The following is a 22,930-nucleotide window of genomic DNA, read 5'->3' on the forward strand; positions in this document are numbered from 1 at the left end:
TTCAAGTCCCTTGGTGTCCACATCAGCAACGATCATTGTCCAAATACACCAAGACAGTCGTGAAGAGGGCACGGCAAAACCTTTCCCCCCTCGGGACTGAAAGGATTTGGCATGGGCCCCCAGATCCTCAAAAAGTTCTACAGCTGCACCATCGAGAGCATCCTCACCAGTTGCATCACCACCTGGTATGGCAACTGCTCGGCATCTGACCGTAAGGCCCTACAGAGGGTAGTGCGTACAGCCCAGTACATCACTAGGACCAAGCTTCCTGCCATCCAGGACCTATATAATAGGCGGTGTCAGAGGAAAGCCCATAAAATTGTCAGATTCCAGTCACCCAAGTCACTTTTTTTCTATGCTGCCGCATGACAAGCGGTACCGGAGCGCCAAGTCTAGGACCAAAAGGCTCCTTAACAGCTTCTATCTCCAAGCCATAAATACAATTAATCAAATGGCCACTGGACTATTACATTGACCCCCCATTTGTTTTGTACACTGCTGCTACTCGTGGCTTATTATCTATGCATTGTCACTTCACCCCTACCTACATGTACAAATGACCTCAACTAACCTGTACCCCCGTACACTGACTCGGTACCGGTACCTCTTGTATATAGCCTCGATATTGTTATATTATTGTGTTACTTGTTATTGTTTTACTTTTTATAATTTTTTGAATAATATTTTACTTTAAAGCTTAGTTTCCCCATCACTACTGTATATTATAGCACAAATTAATCATTATAGCTAAACTAATAGCTAACTAACTAGACTGGTTGGGTTCCGCACCCCCTGATCTGTGACATAGAGGTGATCATACTGCCAATGCGATTGCACAGATCTGGTACATATTTCTTCGATGTTAGAATCTCTGTCTAAAGCACAGTACCAAATGTATTTCTTTCGGGCTCAGACAAGGCTACTTGCTTATTGCTCTTTTACTTTTAAGACATCTGTGTGTGTATGTAACAAATAACACTGTGTGACCAATCATTTATTAAGAAAGGATGAGAATCATTTATTTATAAAAATAGTTTTATTCCTCTCAACATTAAATGAATCAGCAACTAATAGATACATTGAACATAGTACACGTGGGCAGTTATTCCCCCCCCCCCCTGATTTTCTAAATCAACCTGCTTCATGTCAAAGGTCTACCTTGCTGCATGAATCTGTTCTTGCTGTCAAAGGTCTACCTTGCTGCAAAGGTCTACCTTGCTGCATGAATCTGTTCTTGCTGTCAAAGGTCTACCTTGCTGCAAAGGTCTACCTTGCTGCATGAATCTGTTCTTGCTGTCAAAGGTCTACCTTGCTGCAAAGGTCTACCTTGCTGCATGAATCTGTTCTTGCTGTCAAAGGTCTACCTTGCTGCAAAGGTCTACCTTGCTGCATGAATCTGTTCTTGCTGCATGTATTTTCAGGTCCACTCTAGAATAGAATCTGTTCCCACAGTCCGTGCAGTGGTAAGGCCTCTCTGCAGTGTGAAGGACCCGGTGTTTCTCCAAGCCGCTCTGAAGGCTGAAGCTCTTCCCACACTGAGAGCAGCTGAATGGCCCCTCCCCCGTGTGGCGCTGCATGTGTACCCTGAGGTGGCACATGTACACAAAGCCCTTACCACACTGGGAGCAGGTGAAGGCCTTCCCTGTGTGGTGGTACTTCTGGTGGTCTTTTAGGTTTCGGAGCAGAGGGAAGCTCTTCCCACAGTGTGAGCAGCTGAAGGGTTTGACCCCCAGCTCTGCCGTTGTGTTGATCATCAGGCCGTAGGGACTGTCCTCGTGGGCCCCCACAGCATGCTCTGTCTCCTGGGTGGGTATAACTAACCTTGGGAGAAGGTCCTGCTCCTTCCTGGCCAATGGTAATGGAGGAAGAGGCTCCCTGGTCCATCCCCCATGATGTGAGCTCAATCTCTGTTGACGACTCAGGCTGATTATGGGGGAAACTGTGGATGTGATCATCTGGGAAACCAAGTCCCCCCCAGTCATTGGGCTCTTCTTTGATATGGACCACATGGGCCTTTGTCTCTTCCATCCTTTCAGAGACACAGGAAGAGCTGGGTGTGGCCGTTTCCCATGGACCCTCTCTGGGAGAGCGCTGGGTCCACCTGGCTGGAACATCTCCTGTTTGATAACACAACCTTCCTCTGCTCCTGAGGATGGAACAGAACAAAGTTATAGATCCTATATCGTGTGGGTGTGTGCATCTCTCCTCACTCACCTGACAGTGCCTCTTCTATCTCCTCAGTGTCTTCAGCACAACCACATCTCCTACACATCCCACTCTGCTCTTTGTCTTCAACTTCCCTCTTCCTCTCTGTCTCTCCATCTCGGCTCACACTGCTGCAGCCTCTCCTTCAAGACGTCCACTTCTTGCTTGCTCTGTCACTTCCTCCAGGAAGCTGTCCTTCACCAACCGATTAATCTCATGCACAGCGGTTTTGAGGACCGTTTCCATGACTCCAGTCTCTATGGGGGTGCCACAGGGTTCAATTCTCGGGCCAACTCTCTTCTCTATATACATCAATGATGTCGCTCTTGCAGCTGGTGAGTCTCTGATCCACCTCTACGCAGACGACGCCACTCTGTATAGTTCCGGCCCTTCTTTGGGCACTGTGTTAACAACCCTCCAGGCGAGCTTCAATGCCATACAACTCTCCTTCCGTGGCCTCCAACTGCTCTTAAATACAAGTAAAACTAAATGCTCTTCAACCGATCGCTGCCTGCACCTGCCCGCCCGCCCAGCAACACTACTCTGGATGGTTCTGACTTAGAATATGTGGACAACTACAAATACCTAGGTGTCTGGTTAGACTGTAAACTCTCCTTCCAGACTCACATCAAACATCTCCAATCCAAAGTTAAATCTAGAATTGGCTTTCTATTTATGTGACAGTAAGTTCCTCTATGGGCCATTCAGGCTCAGACAAGGCTACTTGCTTATTACTCTTACTTTGAAGATGTGTGTAACAAATAACACTGATAAATCATTTAAGAAAGGATGAGAATAATTTATTCAAAGTTTTATTCCTCTCAACATTAAATGCGTCAGCAACAACACATTGAACATAGTACACGTGAGCAGTTTTTTTCCCCCACTCTATTTTTCTAAATCAACCTGCTTCTGCTCAAAGGTCTACCTTGCATGAATCTGTTCATGTCTGCTCTAGAATTGAATCTGTTCCCACATTCCGTGCAATGGTAAGTATTTCTAACCAAAAGGAGAAAAGACTATTCTTCAAAACAACTTCAAGATTTGCAAAAATTAAGCAATCAACCATCACAAAAAAAAATAGTCAGAGTTGAAAAGCTCCATGAACAGAGCTGCCTTTCGCCTTTTATAGAAAGTACATCCTTTTATCTTTGTGACAGTTAGCAGATGTGCAGAAACAGGCCCTGGGAACAGAGTTGTAAGAAGTAATTTAGTTCATCTGTGTCGATCATGATAGCTGATATCGCCTCCACTCGCTGTTCCTCCCTGCAAATCCCACATAGCTAAATTCCTGCCGATCGTAAACACAGGAGGTCACATACTGTGTCACATCCAAGCAGCTCAAATCTGTACGCTCAGATTTATGACTAAGTCACAAGACAAGCCTGTATCAGTAAAAATAACATAACAGTAGACAATTCTCTTCAGTAAAAACAGCATAGTATGTAATTAATATTTAATTTCCACCACATAAGGGATCTCTGCAGTGTGAATGACCCTGTGTTTCTTTAAGCCACTCTGAAGGCTGAAGCTCTTCCCACACTGAGAGCAGCTGAATGGCCTGTCCCCCGTGTGGCGCTGCATGTGTACCCTGAAGTGGGACATGTACACAAAGCCCTTACCACACTGGGAGCAGGTGAAGGCCTTCTTCCCTGTGTGGTGGTACTTCTGGTGGTGTTTGAGATTTCGGAGCTGAGGGAAACTCTTCCCACAGTGTGGACAGCTGAAGGGTTTGACCCCCAGCTCTGCCATTGTGTTGATGCTCAGGCCATTGGGACTGGTCTCGAGGGCCACTACAGCATGCTCTGTCCCCTGAGTGGGTATCAATGACCTTGGGAGTAGGTGCTGCTCCTTCCTGGTCCATGGTGCTGGAGGTAGAGGTGGAGGGTCCCTGGCCAATTGTGCTGGAGGTAGAGGCTCACTGGTCCATCCCCCAGGATGTGAGCTCAATCGCTGCAAATGACTCAGGCTCATCATGGGGGAATCTGGGGATGTGATCATCTGGGTAACCAAGTCCCCCCAGTCATCGGACTCCTCTTTGATATGGACCACCCTCTCTTCCATCCTTTCAGAGACACAGGAAGAACTGGGTGTGGCCATTTCCTGTGGACATTCTCTCTCTGGGAGAGTGCTGGGTCCACCTGGCTGGAACATCTCCTGTTTGATAGCACAACCTTCCTCTGCTCCTGAGGATGGAACAGAACAAAGTTATAGTTCCTATATCAGGTGTGTGTGTGTGTGTGTGTATGTATATCGCTCCTCACTCACCTAACAGAGCCCCTTCCCTCTCCTCAGTGTCTCCAGCACAACCACATCTTCTACACATCCCCCTTGGCTCACACTCTTCCCTCTTCTTTTTCTGCTCTCTCTCTTCAACTGCCCTCTTCCTCTCCTCCTCGCCATCCCTCCATCTCTGCTCACACTGCTGCAGCCTCTCCTTCAAGACATCCACTTCCTGCTTGCTCCATGTCACTTCCTCCAGGAAGCTGTCCTTCACCAGCCGAGTGATCTCATGCACAGCAGTTTTGAGGACCGTTTCCATGACTCCATTGAGCTGGTACTGGAAGGTGAGGATGGCCTCTGACATAACTGCAACAACATCAATCCAACACTGGAAAATCAACCCCCCTTCCCTTATTGGTACCAGTCCCAGAGTTCAGTCTTCTATGGATGAGCTGCCCCCCTTGTTTCCCAGTTTGGTTCACTATAATGGAAAGACTTGGATTTAGCCTCCTCCAGATCACACCAGTGCCCAGAGTCAGGTATCGCTTCCTCCTAGAAACAGGGGCAAACTGTCAAATACACCAAATGTGGTCTTGATGTGCCTCAAATATCTTGTCAGTAATAGAAGGTTCACCTACCAATAATTTAGCCATGACACATGACTGTGACAAACAAATTAATAAACCCTTACTTACACCACGTTTGGCTGTGGTTAGGTAAACCTCATAACGTTATCGCATTTCAAGCTTGCTAGCTAGTAACGTTAGGTGCTTTTAGCAACGCATGTGTATTTACATACTGTTTAATAATACAATCATTTAGATATGTCTCAAATTCCCCCACCATAATGACTAACCGTCCTGCCCTCCTGCACAGTAAGTTGAAATGGAATTGTATTTTACTCTTGGTTTCCCCTGGACTGTTTCTGTGCCACCCAATACAATAGAAAGCAACGGTAGAATGTAAATACACCCGCGTTTCTAATAGCACCTAGCTAACTAAGCTAATAACACAGGGTTGTGTAGCAGCTTTCTGACCATTTGACACAAACAAAAATATACTTACCACTTTCCAAACGTTATTTTTTGGAGTGCGTCAACAAATCAACTTGTTACAAAACCTCCTACCTATATCTACTAGAACTGCACACAGAGGTAAAAGAGACAGGCAGCTACTATATATTAGTGATGTCACGTTTTATACCGGAACTCCGAGGCATGCGTAGAAATCGCTAAGCAGTTTATCTCGAAGCAGTGTGCTGTTGCTTTTATCACTTTGTCAGAAGCACGTGATCAATGACGTCCGAATCGTCGTTTTGTCGAACGACCACCTGATTTGTTTCTGTAGAAGACAAAAAAAGTTACCCCAAAGATTTTATTTACGGCTACCCAGCGCGTGCGACGTAAACTATAATAATTTGGCTATTCTAAATTATTTTGACCAGCAGCTGCCACTAGTGTACATGTTGATCAAAGCCAAGAGTAATTAACATATTTTCGACCCAATTAGCTTGAAATGCTCAATGTTTCAGGAAGCTTCGTTTCCCGAACACTACTGTATATTATAGCACAGATTATACATTATAGCTAAACTAATACCTAACTAGACTGTAGAGGATTGGTCCCTCCCCCACTGATCTGTAACATCAAGGTGATGATACTGCCAATGCAATTGCACAGATCTGGTAAATATTTTTTGATGTGACAATCTGTCTAAAGCACAGTTCCACAAGTATTTATTTGCCTAAGTTGCTCTTTGGGCCATTCGGGCTCAGACAAGGCTACTTGCTTATTACTCTTTTACTTTTAAGATGTGTGTGTGTGTGTGCATGTAACAATTAAATAACACTGTGTGACCAATCATTTAAGAAACGATGAGAATAATTTATTCAAAGAGTTTTATTCCTTTCAACATTAAATGAATCAGCAACTAATAGATACATTGAACATAGTACACGTGGGCAGTTATCCCCCCCCAATCAACCTGCCTCATCTCAAAGGTGTACCTTGCTGCATGAATCTATCTGTTCATGTCTTTTCAGGTCCGCTCTAGAATTGAATCTGTTACCAGTGGTAAGGCATCTCTGCAGTGTAAAGGACCCTGCGTCTCTTCAAGCCGCTCTGAAGGCTGAAGCTTTTTCCACACTGAGAGCAGCTGAACGGCCTCTCCCCCGTGTGGCACTGCATGTGTACCCTGAGGTGGCACATGTACACAAAACCCTTCCCACACTGAGAGCAGGTGAAGGCCCTCTCCCTCGTGTGGCGCTGCATGTGTACCCTGAGGTGGCACACGTACACAAAACCCATACCACACTGGGAGCAGGTGAAGGCCTTCTTCCCTGTGTGGTGGTACTTCTGGTGGTCTTTCAGGTTTCGGAGCTGAGGGAAGCTCTTCCCACACTGACCTTGGGAGTAGGTGCTGCTCTTTCCTGGTCCATGGTGCTGGTACTGTAGGAAGAAGCTCACTGGCCCCATGTTGTGACTTCAATCTCTCCAGACGACTCTGGCTCATTATGGGGGAATATGTGGATGTGATCATCTGGGTAATCAGATCCCCCCCAGTCATCAGGCTCCTCTTTGATGCGGACGACATGTGCCTCCCTCTCTTCCATCCTTTCAGAGACACAGGAAGAGATGGGTGTGGCCATTTCCTGTGGACCCTCTCTGGGAGAGTGCTGGGTCCACCTGACTGGAAGATCTCCTGTTTGATAACACAACCTTCCTCTGCTGCGGAGGACAAAACAGTAGAAAGTTATAGATCCTATATCGTTTGTGTGATATACACACACATATCTCTCCTCATTCACCTAACAGAGCCTCTTCTCTCTCCTCAGTGTCTCCAGCACAACCACATCTCCAACACATCCCCCTCGGCTCGCACTCTTCCCTCTTCTTTTTCTGCTCTTTATCTTCCCTCCTCTTCTCCTCTCCATCCCTTCATCTGTGTTCACGCTGCTGCAGCCTCTCCTTCAAGACGTCAACTTCCCGCTTGCTCCCGGTCACTTCTTCTAGGAAGCTGTACTTCACCAGCCGAGTGATCTCATGCACAGCGGTTTTGAGGACTGTTTCCATGACTCCATTGAGCTGGTACTGGAAGGTGAGGATGGCCTCTGACATAACTGCAACAACATCAATCCAACACTGGAAAAAAAAACACTTAACTTCCAAAGTTCAACAAGCTATGAAACAGGCACGTAGCTTCCAGATTACACCAGCACCCAGGGAGTCCACCTGGAAACAGGAACAAACTGTCAAATACATGATACGGGAGACCTTGCAGTGTGGACTGTCATCTTGCCAGTGAAACGTTGGACAAGTAATGGGAAGGTTGCAAGTTCAAATCCCCGAGCTGACAAGGTACAAATCTGTCGTTCTGCCCCTAAAAAGGCTGTTCAGGTATCAGAACGACTGTTCCTAGGCTGTCATTGAAAATAAGAATTTGTTCTTAACTGACTTGCCGAGTTAAATAAAGGTTAAAAAAAACACTGGGCCATGGATCTACCTTTTGCACTCCAGAAACTAGTTTCCACATACCTCCACAGTGATGCAGATGTGTTCTATCTGATAACAGAGATCCTATTGGCCACAAATGTTGACCTTGTACGCTCATTGGCTATGTACTTGAGCACTGACTGTCCCCAGGTGCCAGTTACCCCACGGGGGGAGGGGGGAGGTGACCTGGTACTTTAAAAGAAAATCATTTTTCTAAAAACATTTCATGAAATAACTAAAAAAAGTGTAAACTGTAGCCATTTATTTCCTTTTATCGTTTATTCGCCGAAGCATGACCATCCACATACCAATTGTTTTCCAAACGTTTATTTTTTGTGTCATCAATTAGACGTTGTTCTAAGGTGGTGGGGGCAGTTACCCAGTAGTACCCTATCATTAATTAATTTAAGTCCAAAAATGGATGTAGCAACTAGAGATTCTAGCTTTAACACAATAAATGTTCAGTACATTTACTGTGCTTAAAACAGTTTAGACCATTCTGTACATACGAGTGGGGTGTGGCCTCTGAAATGCAAGTCTCTCGTTAGCGGGAAGTAATTTGCCATTGGTGTGTTTATAGTAGTGATGGGAAGTTCGGCTCTTTTTACTGAAAATCTTTTCGACCCGTTCAGTCAAAATAACGAATCATTAGACTAATTTTGTTTGAGTCAGTAATGCCGAGAGCACACAGGACCCCTGCTGGCGAACGGTGAACTGAAAAGTTGAAAGAGTCATGATTTTACAAGCTTCTCGTTCACAATAGGGGACTTATTGAAGCTGTCATTTGTGACTGAGACATGTAAACGTGTGATTTAAACAGTATACATTTTTTGATTACTATGCATACAAATAATATTAATTCTTGATACATTTTAAACTAAATTGTGGCCACAACCGGACTAGATTGTGAACGACTGTGCGATAAGTACAATGTCATTCGCGAACTGCAGCCCCTCAAACAATTAATTCTCAAGTGTGAGTTGAGCAGATTCTAGAGGCTGTGTATGTTTTGGTTCTACAAACCTCAAAGCGGTGTCCATCATAACATTTAATGATCAATTATTAGTTCAAAACATGTATGTTTCTCCTCTATGCTCGTGATCTATTCCCTGCGAGTGTAACGGATGTGAAATGGCTAGCTAGTTAGCGGTGGTGCACGCTAATAGCATTTCAATCGGTGACGTCACTCGCTTTGAGACTTTGAAGTAGTGGTTCCCCTTGCTCTGCAGGGGCCGCGGCTTTTGTGGAGCGATGGGTAACGATGCTTCGTGGGTGTCAGTTGTTGATGTGTGCAGAGGGTCCCTGGTTTGAGCCCGGGTATGGGCGAGGGGACGGACTAAAGTTATACTGTTACACGAGCATGTCCGACAGTTGGTGTTCGGAGCCGCAGAGCCGGAGGAGCGTTTACTAATCCTGCTGTGGGGTGCGTCACCTGAGTGGGTTGATTCACTGATGTGGTCATCCTGTCTGGGTTGGCGCCCCCCCCCTTGGGTTGTGCCATGGCGGAGATCTTTGTGGGCTATACTCAGCCTTGTCTCAGGATGGTAAGTTGGTGGTTGAAGATATCCCTCTAGTGGTGTGGGGGCTGTGCTTTGGCAAAGTGGGTGGGGTTATATCCTTCCTGTTTGGCCCTGTCTGGGGCCACAGTGTCTCCTGACCCCTCCTGTCTCAGCCTCTAGTATTTATGCTGCAGTAGTTAATGTGTCGGGGAGCTAGGGTCAGTTTGTTATATCTGGAGTACCTCTCCTGTCCTATTCGGTGTCCTGTGTGAATCTTAGTGTTCTCTCTCTCTCTGGACCATGCCCCAGGACTACCTGACATGATGACTCCTTGCTGTCCCCAGTCCACCTGACCGTGCTGCTGCTGCTCCAGTTTCAACTGTTCTGCCTTATTATTATACGACCATGCTGGTCATTTATGAACATTTGAACATCTTGGCCATGTTCTGTTATAATCTCCACCCGGCACACCCTGGCCACCCCACATAGCCTGGTTCCGCTCTAGGCTTCTTCCTAGGTTTTGGCCTTTCTAGGGAGTTTTTCCTAGCCACCGTGCTTCTACACCTGCATTGCTTGCCGTTTGGGGTTTTAGGCTGGGTTTCTGTACAGCACTTTGAGATATCAGCTGATGTACGAAGGGCTATATAAATAAATTTGATTTGATTTGAAATGGATTTTAAAAAACAAATCCTCAGCAATCTACACACAATACCCCATAATGGCAAAGCGGAAACAGGTTTAGACATTTTTGCAAATGTATAAAAATAAAAAATAAATACTTTATTTACATAAGTATTCAGACTCTTTTGCTATGAGACTTGAAATTGAGCTCAGGTGCATCCTGTTGCCATTGATCATCCTTAACATGTTTCTACAACATGATTGGAGTCCACCTGGGGTAAATTCTATTGATTGGGCATGATTTGGAAATGCACACACCGGTCTATATAAAGGTCCCACAGTTGACAGTGCATGTCAGAGCAAAAACCAAGCCATGAGGTCAAAGGAATTGTCCATAAAGCTCAGAGCCAGGATTATGTCGAGGCACAGATCTGGGGAAGGGTACCAAAACATTGTCTGCAGCATTGAAGGTCCCCAAGAACATAGTGGCCTCCATCATTATTATAATGGAAGAAGTTTGGAAACACTAAGACTCTTCGTAGAGCTGGCCGCCCGGCCAAACTGAGCAATCGGAGGAGAAGGGCCTTGGTCAGGGAGGTGACCAAGAACCCGATGGTCACTCTGACAGAGCTCTGGAGTTCCTCTGTGGGGATGGGAGAACTTTCCAAGGATATCCATTTCTGCAGCACTCCACCAATCAGGCCTTTATGGTAGAGTGGCCAGATGGAAGCCACTCCTCAGTAAAAGGCACATGACAGCCCACTTGGAGTTTGCCAAAAGGCACCTAAAGACTTTCAGACCACGAGAAACAAGATTATCTGGTCTGATGAAACCAAGATTGAACTCTTTGGCCTGAATGCCAAGCGTCACATCTGGAGGAAACCTGGCACCATCCCTACGGTGAAGCATGGTGGTGGCAGCAACATGCTGTGGGGATGTTTTTCAGCAGCAGGGACTGGGAGACTAGTCAGGATCAAGGCAAAGATGAACGGAGCAAAGTACAGAGAGATCCTTGTTGAAAACCTGCTCCAGTGCTGTCAACGGAATCTCATAATTGTTATATGTGTTCATTAATCAATTTAATTAGAATCACTGCCTGTTTAAGAATTTGTAAGATTCTTATTTGCATAAAATAGACAGTGACCAGTCTTATCAAAATTAGATAATAGTATTTATTTATGGAGCGCTCTGCCATAGAACCACGTACAACAGTTTATATATAAAATGACGTCATTGGTTATAGAATGAATCTCCTCCTCTCGACCAAGACAAAGCTGGTTCAAAAGTTTATTCCAACCCACTAGCACACCCTCCTGACACACACACTATATCAAGATTAACTTCTGAAGTCTCACCATTATCTATCACTATTTAGTAGACAGTTCCAGATAACGGAAAACCTAGGGAGGCTCTCGCTGTCTTATCTAAACGCCCCAGAGTTATAGTTGAGTCGGTTCAAACATAGGTTAATGATCCTTTTTGCTTACTTAAAACACACAACCCATTCCCCCCCAAACTAGTGGGAATGGTGTTTATTATGTTTAATTACTCCTTGTTCATGCTACATAATCTCTTCCTTATGAACTAATATTATTAATCAGATATAATAAAACAGGGTAGAGTTTAATTAGTTATAGTTCTATTTAAATGGAGATATTGTTTAGTCATTATTCATAAAATTCCTAACAAGTGCGCTCAGGACATCAGACTGGGGCGAATGTTCACCTTCCAACAGGACAACAACCCTAAGTACACAGCCAAGACAATGCAGGAGTGGCTTCGGGACAAGTCTCTGAATGTTCTTGAGTGGCACAGCCAGAACCCCGACTTGAACCTGATCGAACATCTCTGGAGACCTGAAAATAACTGTGCAGCAACGCTCCGCATCCAAACTGACAAGAGCTTGAGAGGATCTACAGAGAAGAATGGGAGAAACTCCCCAAATACAGGTGTGCCAAGCTTGTAGTGTCATACCCAAAGAGACTCATGGCTGTAATCGCTGCTTCAACAATGTACTGAGTAAAGGGTCTGAATACTTATGTAAATGGTATATTTCAGTTTGAATATTTGTATAAATTACAAGGATTTCTAAAAACCAGTTTTTGCTTTGTCATTATGGAGTATTGTGTGTAGATTGATGAAGAAAAAAAACAATTGAATCAATTTTAGAATAAGGCTGTAACCTAACAAAATGTGGAAAAAGTCAAGGGGTCTGAATACTTTCCGAAGGCACTGTATATGCAAGCATGCATGCGTGTTCTGTACCTGTTAGGAGCGATGCTCAGGGGTTTGTTGAGCAGCTCACACAGTAGTTTAGAATACAGCAGGTTCTGTTCCTCACTGATAGCTCCAATGGTGTTGACAGAACCGTGTGGTTCCCCCAAGCGTCATCATCTGGTCTGGAAAGATGTCAACGAAAAAGTACTGCAGAAATCAAAATACTTTTATCTACCATAATGTCAAGCCTGGTCAATACACATTTATTTTGTTTAATGGCTTAATGCAATGTGAATGATTCATCGTATGTTGACAGGCAAACAATCACACCCATTCTTCTCAAAAGTCCCTCAGTTCTAAGAGCTAGTGCTGGTCCACAAGTGTTTTAGGTACAGATTATAGCTGTAGATTTTAGTTTCATTTCATTCCTTCCTACTACATCGGTTTGTGAGCTATGGAAAAGTTAAGACACTGTATACAACACTACTTGAAATGGGTTCTGTACATTAATTTGCACTATAGTTATTTTCTTTTTACTCACCTCAGGTCCTGGATTTCCCATGGCTTTGGACAGTTCCATTAGTTTCAGATTGCAATCTGGTCTCAGAGCATATCGTATTATTTATGTAAATCCAAGACAGTCAATTTAGTTTATGTTACGCTTCATATGGTATATACACTACATAAGCAAAAGTATGTGAACACCTGCTTGTTGAACATCTCATTCCAAAATCACAGGTATTAATATGGAGTTGGTTCCCCCTTTGCTGCTATAACAGCCTCCACTCTTCCAGGAAGGCTTTCCACTAGCTGTTGGAACATTGTTGCAGGGACTTGCTTCCATTCAACCACAAGAGCATTAGTGAGGTCGGGCACTGAGGTTGGCTCGCAGTCGGTGTTCCAATTCATCCCAAAGGTGTGTGATGGGGTTGAGGTCAGGGCTCTTTGCAGGCCAGTCAAGTCTTTCCACACAGATCTCGACAAACCATTTCTGAATGGACCTTGCTTTGTGCACGGGGGCATTGTCATGCTAAAACAGTAAAGGGCCTTCCCCAAACAAATTTGGAAGCACAGAATCCGAATTGCAATTTGTACAATATGTTACAATTTCCAATTTGTTGTGGGTAATGTTAGCTAGCCTAAGGGTAGGCTTAAGGTTAGGTTAAAGGGGTAGGGGAAGGGTTAGCAAACATGCTAAGTAGCTAAAAAGTAGTTAAAGTTGCTAATTAGCAAAAAATGTAAAGTTGTCCATGATGAAATTCAAACACGCAACGACTGGGTTGCTAGACATTTGTGTTATACTCCCACCCACCCTACTCTCACTTTTCCCTTAAGTAAACTTGTCTTTTGTAACCACACCAAACATAACATATACTAATTTCCCAATGTTTCATCTTGTCTATGATACCAGGCTGCAAATAGAAGTGCACCAGTCATGGAAGCCTTGGCTACATTTGTGTTCACCATGAAAACCGGCATAGTTGTAAGTTTACTTGAAGCAAGATATATAGGTAAACCGCCTGTGCTGAGGACCATTCTACATGTTAAGCAACTGTGTGAGCATATGAATGAGGTTTGGCTGCTGAAGTGTTTACCCACCAGTGGCAACAATAGAGGGTGTTATACATCTAGTGTCAGTACTATCGTTTCAATTCAGAACAGTCTCCAATGTAATCTGATACCATTCTATCCAGTGACCCTGATTGAACCCCAGAAGTGGTGCAAGGCAACAAAGATGGTTGTATAGCGCAGGTGGAGCGGGACTACATCAGTCTTTGATTTGACGTCTAAAAATACGTTACATCAGCCAACAGATACATCTACCAGAAATTACAGAGGATAAATACACAAAAAGTCAGAAGACATGTTTCTATTGCTGTCCTCTATTGGTGGACATGGGCTGCATGCCAAACATCAAGTGTCATGGGCACTCTATACCATACAGTCAATGACATACCAAGTCCAATTATTTGCATATGTACAAAAGGCAAATACACACCTAGCAAATCACTCCACCAGCGCAGAGTGGTTTACATTAGGCTATCAACTATACCTTGAACTTTACCTAATAATTTAACACGATAGTCTGTGAGGTAATGTTGAACTGCTTCATGCATGTCAATGCAAAGCATCCAGTAAGTTAAAGACAAAGGGAAAACAGAACAAGTTGTGATCAATGAGAATCACTTTATTGGAACATCAAAGCCAAGGATCCAGTACAAACCAAGGGTCTGCATAAAGCAAGGGTCCATTTAAGTGCATTTATCAATGCTGCTCTACGTCAGCCCAGAAACTGGGCATCTCTGCTGGTCTCTCCACAGCCTACTCTAATGCTGTACTACCGTTATTAAGGTGTGGGGAAAGGAGGGGTCAGCTCCCATTGAAGTTCAGATCCCCTGATCAGCCGAAGGTAGAGTTGTTCCAGGCTACGTTCGCTGCCTCCACGTCAAAGAAGTTGACGTAGATCCTGACAGACACGAGGAATGGGTTAATATACTGCATGAACACTTCATATGCATGTGTGTGTCCATTACCTGTCGGGGGAGATGCCCAGGTGTTTGTTGAGCAGTCCACACAGTAGTTTAGAGTATTGTTTCTGAGCTCCTTTGATCTTTCCAATGCTGTGAAGGGAGCAGAGAGCACAAGGGTCTGCTTTCCCTCCAAACATCATCAACTGGTCTGGGATGATGTGCACAGCAAGGTACTGAGAGAGAGACACAAACAGAGCACAGGACATAGTCAGTGGGAGCTGGAACAATCGTGTGTCTGAAAGGCATGAGGAAAACTCCAATTTCACTGTCATGGTTGTTCATGTAAATTCATAATAAATAAGAACTAGTTGTTGGATTGTGTGTTACAGTATTTCTGTCCTGGACCTATCAAAGTACAGCAGACCTGCAGCACTGTAAAGCCTGTTCTATTTTTGGATTACTACACTATGCTCATGCCCAGTTGTATAACGGTTATGTTATGCATAGGTAAAGACTGAAGAGGTCTCTCAAGGGAAACAAAAGGGGTACCCTGCAATGTCATTTTCGGTGCAGAAAAATGCGTCAGCATCAAAGCAACTAGCTAGCTATCTACAACTGGGGCAAAAAAAGCATTGCTGTGCCAAGTTTGGAAGACTCACCTGCACAGGTTTGCCCATCGCCTTGGCCAGTTCCTCTGTGGCCTCAGACAACAGTGCAGGCGGAATGTCACTCTTGGCCACATTAGTATTTACCAAAAACATAGGCATGTTGATCGCTTCGCTGAAGTTCTGTGTTGCAGGAATTTTAACCGTGTTCAACTCAGCTCTGATGCGGATGCAATCTGGAAGGTAGCTCCTTCTTCTCTGAGTTTTTATTGGCGGACTACAAACAAAAACGGTATATTGCCGCCACCTACCGCGTGGGGTGAAAACAGATATTTTTATGCAGAAAAAAAACTGGAAAAGGGAGAAGGCCGGGTGAAACGCACACGACAGTCATAGACAAGTAAACAGCGACCACAAGTGGTTGTTCAGGCTACGTATGCTCTGTACTGGGTCTTGGTTATGGAATGTAGGAAACAAACGGGACATTGACGCTCCAATTCGACAGATATCGTGGAATCAGAAAGACGAGTTTGAAAACCCTGGCGGAATCGAGAAGAATTTGTACATCGGGCTGGAGTTGATTGGCATATTCAATCACGTAATGTGCGCACATTTTTTTTTTTTTTTTTTTTACTGTTGGATAGGTTCTGAATACGGTTCTGAATGTCTTAGCTATTCACAGTTATTACTCTAACTGTACACAAATTGGGTTTTAAATCAAATGAAGCTATATGTGTATTTGTTGAACTTTCCTGTATTGAGGCAAATCATATATTATGTACGATCATATGCTCAACAAACGTTGAAATGACACTTCAAGAATAAATTAATCGGACATTCACAACACATTCAACTCCTTTTCCACCAACTGCACGCAGTTGACTGCGTTTCGCAAATGACCGATCTCGAATAATTAACATTCTATACTGTATCCCATGTAGGTCATGCTCCTCTGGATCCTACTGACTGTTTTCTCTACTAGTGAAGGTGAGTTGATCCTATGACACTTGATTAGGCCTGCCACTCAATACATCAATGGTTCCCAACCTTTAACCATTATTTTGACAAGGACTCATGCTGAGACCAAGGTCTCTTTTACAGATAAAAAAAAATATACACATCAATTCAATATGAAAAGCACGAAAGAGATACACAACCCAGTCATTAAAAAACAAACACGTTTCATTAAAACGGTACTCAGTCAGCCATCGTAAATGCCCCAGAGGCACCAATTCATCCACTTTAAGAGTTTTAGTTTATTCCACAAGAAAAGTGGGGGGAAAAACTACAACGGATTTACCTAACTGTAGAGACCGAAGGAATCTCCAGAGGTCGCAATCCCTGAGATCGTGTATGGTCATTTATACATCTAAAGGTTATGAAGGATGTCAGGTGAGGCGGGAGTTTTTGTAAACGAGCTTTATAAACAAAAAGAGAGCAACGCATCGATCTATGACACTTCAAAGAGGGCCAGCCTACTTTCTGATGCAGAATGTAGTGATGTGTCCTCAACCTGTCGCCCGTAAAAGTGTTGTGCGCTGTGATGAACTGCATCCATTGGTTTCAGTGTATTGGTAGCTGCATTCATATACAGTGCATTCGGAAAGTATTCAGACCCATTCCCCTTTTACACATTCTGTTACGTTACAGCCTTATTCCAAAATGTATTAAATATATTTTACCCTCATCAATCTACTCACAATACTCCATAATGACAAAGTGAAAACAGGTTTTTAGCATTGTTTGCAAATTTATGAAAAATGTAAAACAGAAATACCCTATTTACATAAGTATTCAACACTTTCAGAGACATGATTCTGTCGAGGAACAGATCTGGGGAAGGGTACCAAAACATTTCTGCAGCATTGAAGGTCCCCAATAACACAGTGGCCTCCATCATTCTTAAATAGAAGTTTGGGTGGTTTGAGCACTGAATGCTGATTGGCTGAAAGTCATGGTATATCAGACTATATACCACATGTATGACCAAAAAAATACTTTTTATTGTTCCAATTACGTTGGTAACAAGTTTATAATAGCAATAAGGTACTTTGGGTGTTTGTGGTATATGGTCAATATACCACGTCTCTGCATTGCGTTGTGCATAAGGACGCCATGGCTAAGGGCTAAATTAGCCATATACCACACACCCCTGTGCCTAATTGCTTAATGGTGCCAGGTTGAATTTCAACTACCTTTCAAACTGCCTCTATTCTGTTCTTTCCAGCCTCTTCTCAGAGTGCCTTCATTCCAAGATCTCTTGGTTACTGTTGCATTTTCTCTATGGTGCATTGCCTCAGCAGAATGCACCACTATATATATCTATGGTCTCTCTGGTAGGCTAAAATACCAAATTGTCATGTTGCTTTAACGCTGATCAGATCAGTGTGGAAGTGTCCCTAGTAGTAGTAGTTTTATCTATACACTGTCAATCTACCTTTTCTCAGTTGGTAGAGCATGGCGCTTGTAATGCTAGGGTAGCGGTTTTGATTCCTGGGAACACGCAGATGTAAAATGTATGCAAGCATGACTAAGTTTCTTTGGATAAAAGCATCTGCTAAATGAGAGCGCGCTAATAGATGCACCCAAAACCACTAATGCGCTTAAAATTGGTCTGTGTCACATGTATAATGGAGTGGAACAAACTACACTGAATAAAAATATAAATGCAACAAGTAAAGTGTGGGTCCCATTTTTCATGAGCTGAAATAAAAGATCCCAGAAATGTTCCATACGCACAAAAAGCTCTCTCTCAAATGTTTTGCACAAATCTGTTTACATCCCTGTTAGTGAGCATTTCTCCTTTGCCAAGATAATCCATCCACCTGACCTGTGTGACATATGAAGCTGATTAAATAGCGAGATCATTACACAGGTGCACCTTGTGCTGGGGACAATAAAACACTAAAATGTGCGGTTTTGTCACAACACAATGCCACAGATGTTTCAAGTTGAGGAAGCATGCAATTGGCATGCTAACTGCAGGAATATCCACCAGAGCGGTTGCCAGATCATGTAATGTTGAGTTCTCTACCATAAGCTGCCTCCAACGACATTTTCGAAAATTTGGCAGTATGCCAAGCAAGGAACTCCACATCCAGCTTCTTCACCTGCATGACCGCCTGAGGAGAGGTGGGGGGTGGTGAGGAGTATTTCTGTCTGTATTAAAGCCCTTTTGTGGGGGAAAACTCATTCCGACCAGCTGGGCCTGGTTTCCCAGTGGTTGGGTCTGGCAACCAAGTGGGTGGGCCTATGCACTCCCAGTCTCACCTGTGGCTGCAGCCCTGGGCAGTCATGTGAAATCCATAGATTAGGGCCTAATGAATTTCTTTCAATTGACTGATTTCCTTATATGAACTGTAACTCATGTAATTGTTGCATGTTGTGTTTATATTTTTGTTCCGCATTTTATTTTTTCGTTATTTTACCGGCTAAGTTGACTGAGAACACATTCTCATTTGCAGCAACGACCTGGGGAATAGTTACAGGGGAGAGGAGGGGGATGAATGAGCCAATTTTTAAACAATAATTAAATCACTTGAATACTTATCCATTTCCTTGCTTTAAAAAAAAAATTCCCCGTATTTGCCATGTATCACAGATGTCAGATATTACATGTAATAGACAAACACCTGATGGGATAAGAATTGAAAAGCCACTTTCAATCAAAGAAATCGTGGTGGTTGCTTTATTTCATTTGAGAAACTGACAGACCCCCTTCAGCACCACCATCCTTTCCAACTATCCTCCCCCTCTCTCCTTCCATCACTCCTCTCCCTTCCTCCTCTCCACCGCCTTCACCCTTCCCTCCAGGATGCTCATGCGGTCTTCCACTTGAACTGTCTTTTCTGATCCAGAGCTGGCCAGCCCCAGCAGGGCACACCCCAGCACCAGGCTTGCTAGCCGGACGGCTGTGGTGTCTGAACCAGCCTTGGCATCACTGACGATCAGGCCAAAGAGCCACAGTGCGATGCCCGCCTTCAGCATCCAGAACACCCTCCTCACCACACCCACCAGCATGCGCAAGATGATGGACAGCACCCAGTAACCAATCAGAGCCAGCAGAGCCCACTGACCAGCCGAGGCCACGCCCTCTGCGGTGAAGTGAGGGAACGGCAGGTGGACTGGAGAGAAAGAGGAGAGGGGGGGGGTTAAGCATATTTGAATATTGCTGGGGGGGTAATTCAATTATTTTGTTGTCACCATCTTTACTCTTGAACTTGTCAGTGCATATATTTTAAGGCGTGAGTGAATTTGAGAAGCAATCATTGAGAGCGAATGGCATGTGCTGTTTGATCCTACTACAGAGAATAAGTCACAGACACGAGGAAAAACTCACACCTCCCAGTTCCCATACAGAGGGGGAGAAGCAGCTCTTCTTAGACAAGGCCAACTTCCCTGAGGGTGAAAACATATTCCCTGGCACAACAATTAACTAACTAAAGATACTGATCCGACGGCCTGAAAGGGAAAATGTTCTGATTGCCAGTGGTGTGGTGGAAATACATTCTGATTTTATCTCTGTAAATCCAGAAAAGATGGGATTCTATGCAGAAAGGATTCTCTCCCTCCCAACTAAACACAAACTGACACCCACCATCAACTCCTGTGACCCTGAGGATATCTGTGACGTAAAGAGAGAAGACATTCAGTCCGCTGGCAGCTCCCTCAGCCAGAAACCGGCTCAACATCTCAAAGAACTGAGGGAGAGAGAGAGGGAGAGTGAAGAATGTTTGACATGTTGACATTTGAGAATTATAACAGTTGCTCTGGTTGAAAAACATTATATTCCCTTTCTAGAGTAGAGCAGACATTTCCTTTAAAATGACCAACGAAGTCAGCATATTTCCCCCGACCTATAGCTTATGTACAGTAACATTCATTTTTTCCCATGATCCTCTAGTGAGTGTTAGTGCAGCACGACTGAAAACTGATACCCTTAAATTAGAATGATAGCAACAGCTGTGGTCAATCAGTATAAATAGGTTGGTCACTGAGTCAATCGTCTCTGAACAAGATATTTTTGTGGGTTGCAGGTATGTTTTATACCACAAACATATCTACAAGTTGCCTTTGATCACACACAGGCCTTCAGTTAGTCAGTTAAACAATGGCCAGTCAGTTACTATCCAAGTACAGTCCTATGCACAAGTGTCTTTCCCAGCTGGCATAATGGGGGTGTTGTTGATGCTGTTACGTGTGTGTGTAAGATCGAAGCTGTCCTATCACGTCAAAAAAGACTTGACAGCTGGACCGACAACCCTCCAGACTGCTTAGCTGAGGTCAAGGGTAGTCACAGTAGTAGGACACAGACTACTCTGCACCTGTTGCTACTACACAAGCAGCACTGTTCTGTGTGTCAAACAGAGGAGGCTAGTGGGAGGAGTGATACGAGGGCGGGTTCATTGTAATGTTTGGATTGGAATAAATGGAACCGAGTCAAAGATGTGGTTTCCTTATGTTTGATACCGTTCCATTCATTCCAGCCATTACAATGAGCCTGTCCTGCTATAGCTCCTCCCACCAGCCTCTTCTGGGTAAGAGCAGGACACAGACAACTATAGCTTCTCCCACCAGCCTCCTCTGGGTTAGAGCAGGACACAGACAACTTTCCATCTCTGACAGCTGTAATGTGTCTGCATGCAACTTTTAAAAAGCCCCCCTGACAACCTAAAACATGGGAATGAATGTGGCTATATACTGTTACAAACACATAAAACCAAATATTCAACTGCCATGATATAGCCTCCAATTTGAGAGTGATGTAGTAATTTTCTGTAGGACACACTGTATGAAGGGACTTACACGTGCCCTGCATTCAGGGCTATAAGGAGTTTGATTTTGGGTCTATGTCAGAGCAGAGGTTATTCGGGCGGGGAACCTGGTGGTTTCTTACCATGGAATAGATGTGACTCTAAATACAACAGCACACTCTGGGGTAGGGGTGCTGGGCACACAGAGTAGTGGCAGCAGGGGAGGGGGTACATGGATATAGGCAGACATGAAATTAGGGCAGAGCAGAGTGGGGGTCAGAGGAGAGATTATCAGGTAAGGGCAAGGGTAGAGGGGGAGGGAGTGAAGGAAGTGATGCAGAGGAATGCAGTCAGATTTTAAGGAGGACAAATTTTAGTTGACAGAAAACCACAATTATGCAAATCTTTTGAAGGTAGCAAAGGTCACCCTTAGAAATAAGATATAATTTATAAATGATGTAGTTAATTGATGAATGAACATGCTAGAATAACAGGAAACAGGATTGGGTGCTGATTAGATTTACTAAAATAACGACTATAAAGTAGGCCTACATTCAATATGGTTTATTTTCCAAACCTCAACAGTCGACTCGATCACATTGGTTCCAACCACGGATTCCACGTATCTGTGGACATCTTCGCAGGTCCCCGTGACCAGGGACCGGAGACTGAATGATGCTGGGGCCGCTTGAGGGCTCTCTTTGGACGGCATGGCCTGCCCGAAGCATCGCGCTGCCAAACCGAGCACCAAAACAAGTGTGGATAATAAAACCCGTACTGAGGATGAATGTGCACTGTTGTTGATCATTTTGGAAAATCCGATTTTTTTGGCTCCTTCACGTTATAAATATAATAGACAATTATATAAAAACGTTTTCTATAGAATAAGCGGCGAAATCTATGGTCAACACAGATCGGGGTATGTGCAAATTTGCTTTAAAAAGGCGTGGTAAAAACCAGAGGTTTAAAAACGGCTTCGGTTGTCAGTCATTCAAACAAAAAGATGTAGCCCATTACATCGGCTTGCTCTGCAGGGGTAATACAATCTGGAGATACGAGCCTTGCAAACTTGAGAAATCAGAATTAGCTGGGACCCTATACTCTAAATTAGTGCTCGTGGGTTGTATCATCAAACATAAAATGTGTCACGTGCAAGTGATTAAATTACTTATCTCAGCGTTTTTAATTATAAACTTTGGCAACGTTACCCCAAACCAGAGCACCGTTCAAGGACATTTCATATTAACACAATGACTATATTTGGTATTGAACTGGTTAAGAATAGAACGACGGTAATTTCAAAATACGTATAATTTTCCAGCGGTGGACAGCCTATATTTTGAACGCTAGTGATTATTTTACAACGTGTCGAGTTTTTTCAGGTTTGTGCGGTTAAAAGGAAAGTTTTGGAAGGCACGATCATTGACGTGCTTAAAAAGCGCGCGTCCCCCTAAAGGTTTTTGGTTTCAGTATTCCACACGGATTTTATTATATGTAATTTTTTTTTCTTGCATCAACTTCAACGCCACGATGGATTGTCTTGCAAAAAAGCCGCTACAACTCGATGGGCGCCCCTTTCCGTCAAGATATGTTGGCTTCTGGTTTAGTACAATCTGACAGATCTCCCTTCAAACCGGTCTGGGGTGCTAAAGGGGTGGGTCTGGGGTGCTAAAGGGGTGGGTCTGGGGTGCTAAAGGGGTGGGTCTGGGGTGCTAAAGGGGTGGGTCTGGGGTGGTAAAGGGGTGGGTCTGGGGTGCTAAAGGGGGTGGGTCTGGGGTGCTAAAGGGGGTGGGTCTGGGGTGCTAAAGGGGTGGGTCTGGGGTGCTAAAGGGGGTGGGTTTGGAT

The 22,930-nt window shown here is 44.1% G+C and overlaps 3 protein-coding genes across 3 annotated transcripts; all 3 read right to left on the reverse strand.

The window, feature by feature from the left end:
* Positions 1–2,983: 2,983 nt before the first annotated feature.
* LOC112256112 (zinc finger protein 629) lies at positions 2,984–5,682 on the reverse strand. The gene is made up of 3 exons (XM_024429108.2): positions 5,494–5,682; positions 4,474–4,980; positions 2,984–4,391 (listed from the first exon to the last, which is right to left on the reverse strand). The coding sequence occupies exons 2-3, from the start codon at positions 4,790–4,792 to the stop codon at positions 3,655–3,657; spliced, it is 1,056 nt and encodes a 351-aa protein (XP_024284876.1). The 5' UTR covers positions 4,793–4,980; positions 5,494–5,682; the 3' UTR covers positions 2,984–3,654.
* An 8,741-nt stretch (positions 5,683–14,423) lies between these two features.
* LOC112256110 (macrophage migration inhibitory factor) lies at positions 14,424–15,606 on the reverse strand. The gene is made up of 3 exons (XM_024429103.2): positions 15,387–15,606; positions 14,791–14,960; positions 14,424–14,723 (listed from the first exon to the last, which is right to left on the reverse strand). The coding sequence occupies exons 1-3, from the start codon at positions 15,492–15,494 to the stop codon at positions 14,657–14,659; spliced, it is 345 nt and encodes a 114-aa protein (XP_024284871.1). The 5' UTR covers positions 15,495–15,606; the 3' UTR covers positions 14,424–14,656.
* A 3,367-nt stretch (positions 15,607–18,973) lies between these two features.
* Positions 18,974–22,757, reverse strand: LOC112256109. Its single transcript, XM_024429102.2, has 3 exons — positions 21,663–22,757; positions 19,930–20,032; positions 18,974–19,456 (listed from the first exon to the last, which is right to left on the reverse strand). Exons 1-3 carry the CDS (start codon positions 21,891–21,893, stop codon positions 19,098–19,100), a joined length of 693 nt encoding a protein of 230 aa, XP_024284870.1. The 5' UTR covers positions 21,894–22,757; the 3' UTR covers positions 18,974–19,097.
* Positions 22,758–22,930: the final 173 nt, after the last annotated feature.

This window comes from Oncorhynchus tshawytscha, linkage group LG08 (assembly GCF_018296145.1).
Source record: "Oncorhynchus tshawytscha isolate Ot180627B linkage group LG08, Otsh_v2.0, whole genome shotgun sequence".
Classification (NCBI taxonomy): domain Eukaryota; kingdom Metazoa; phylum Chordata; class Actinopteri; order Salmoniformes; family Salmonidae; genus Oncorhynchus; species Oncorhynchus tshawytscha.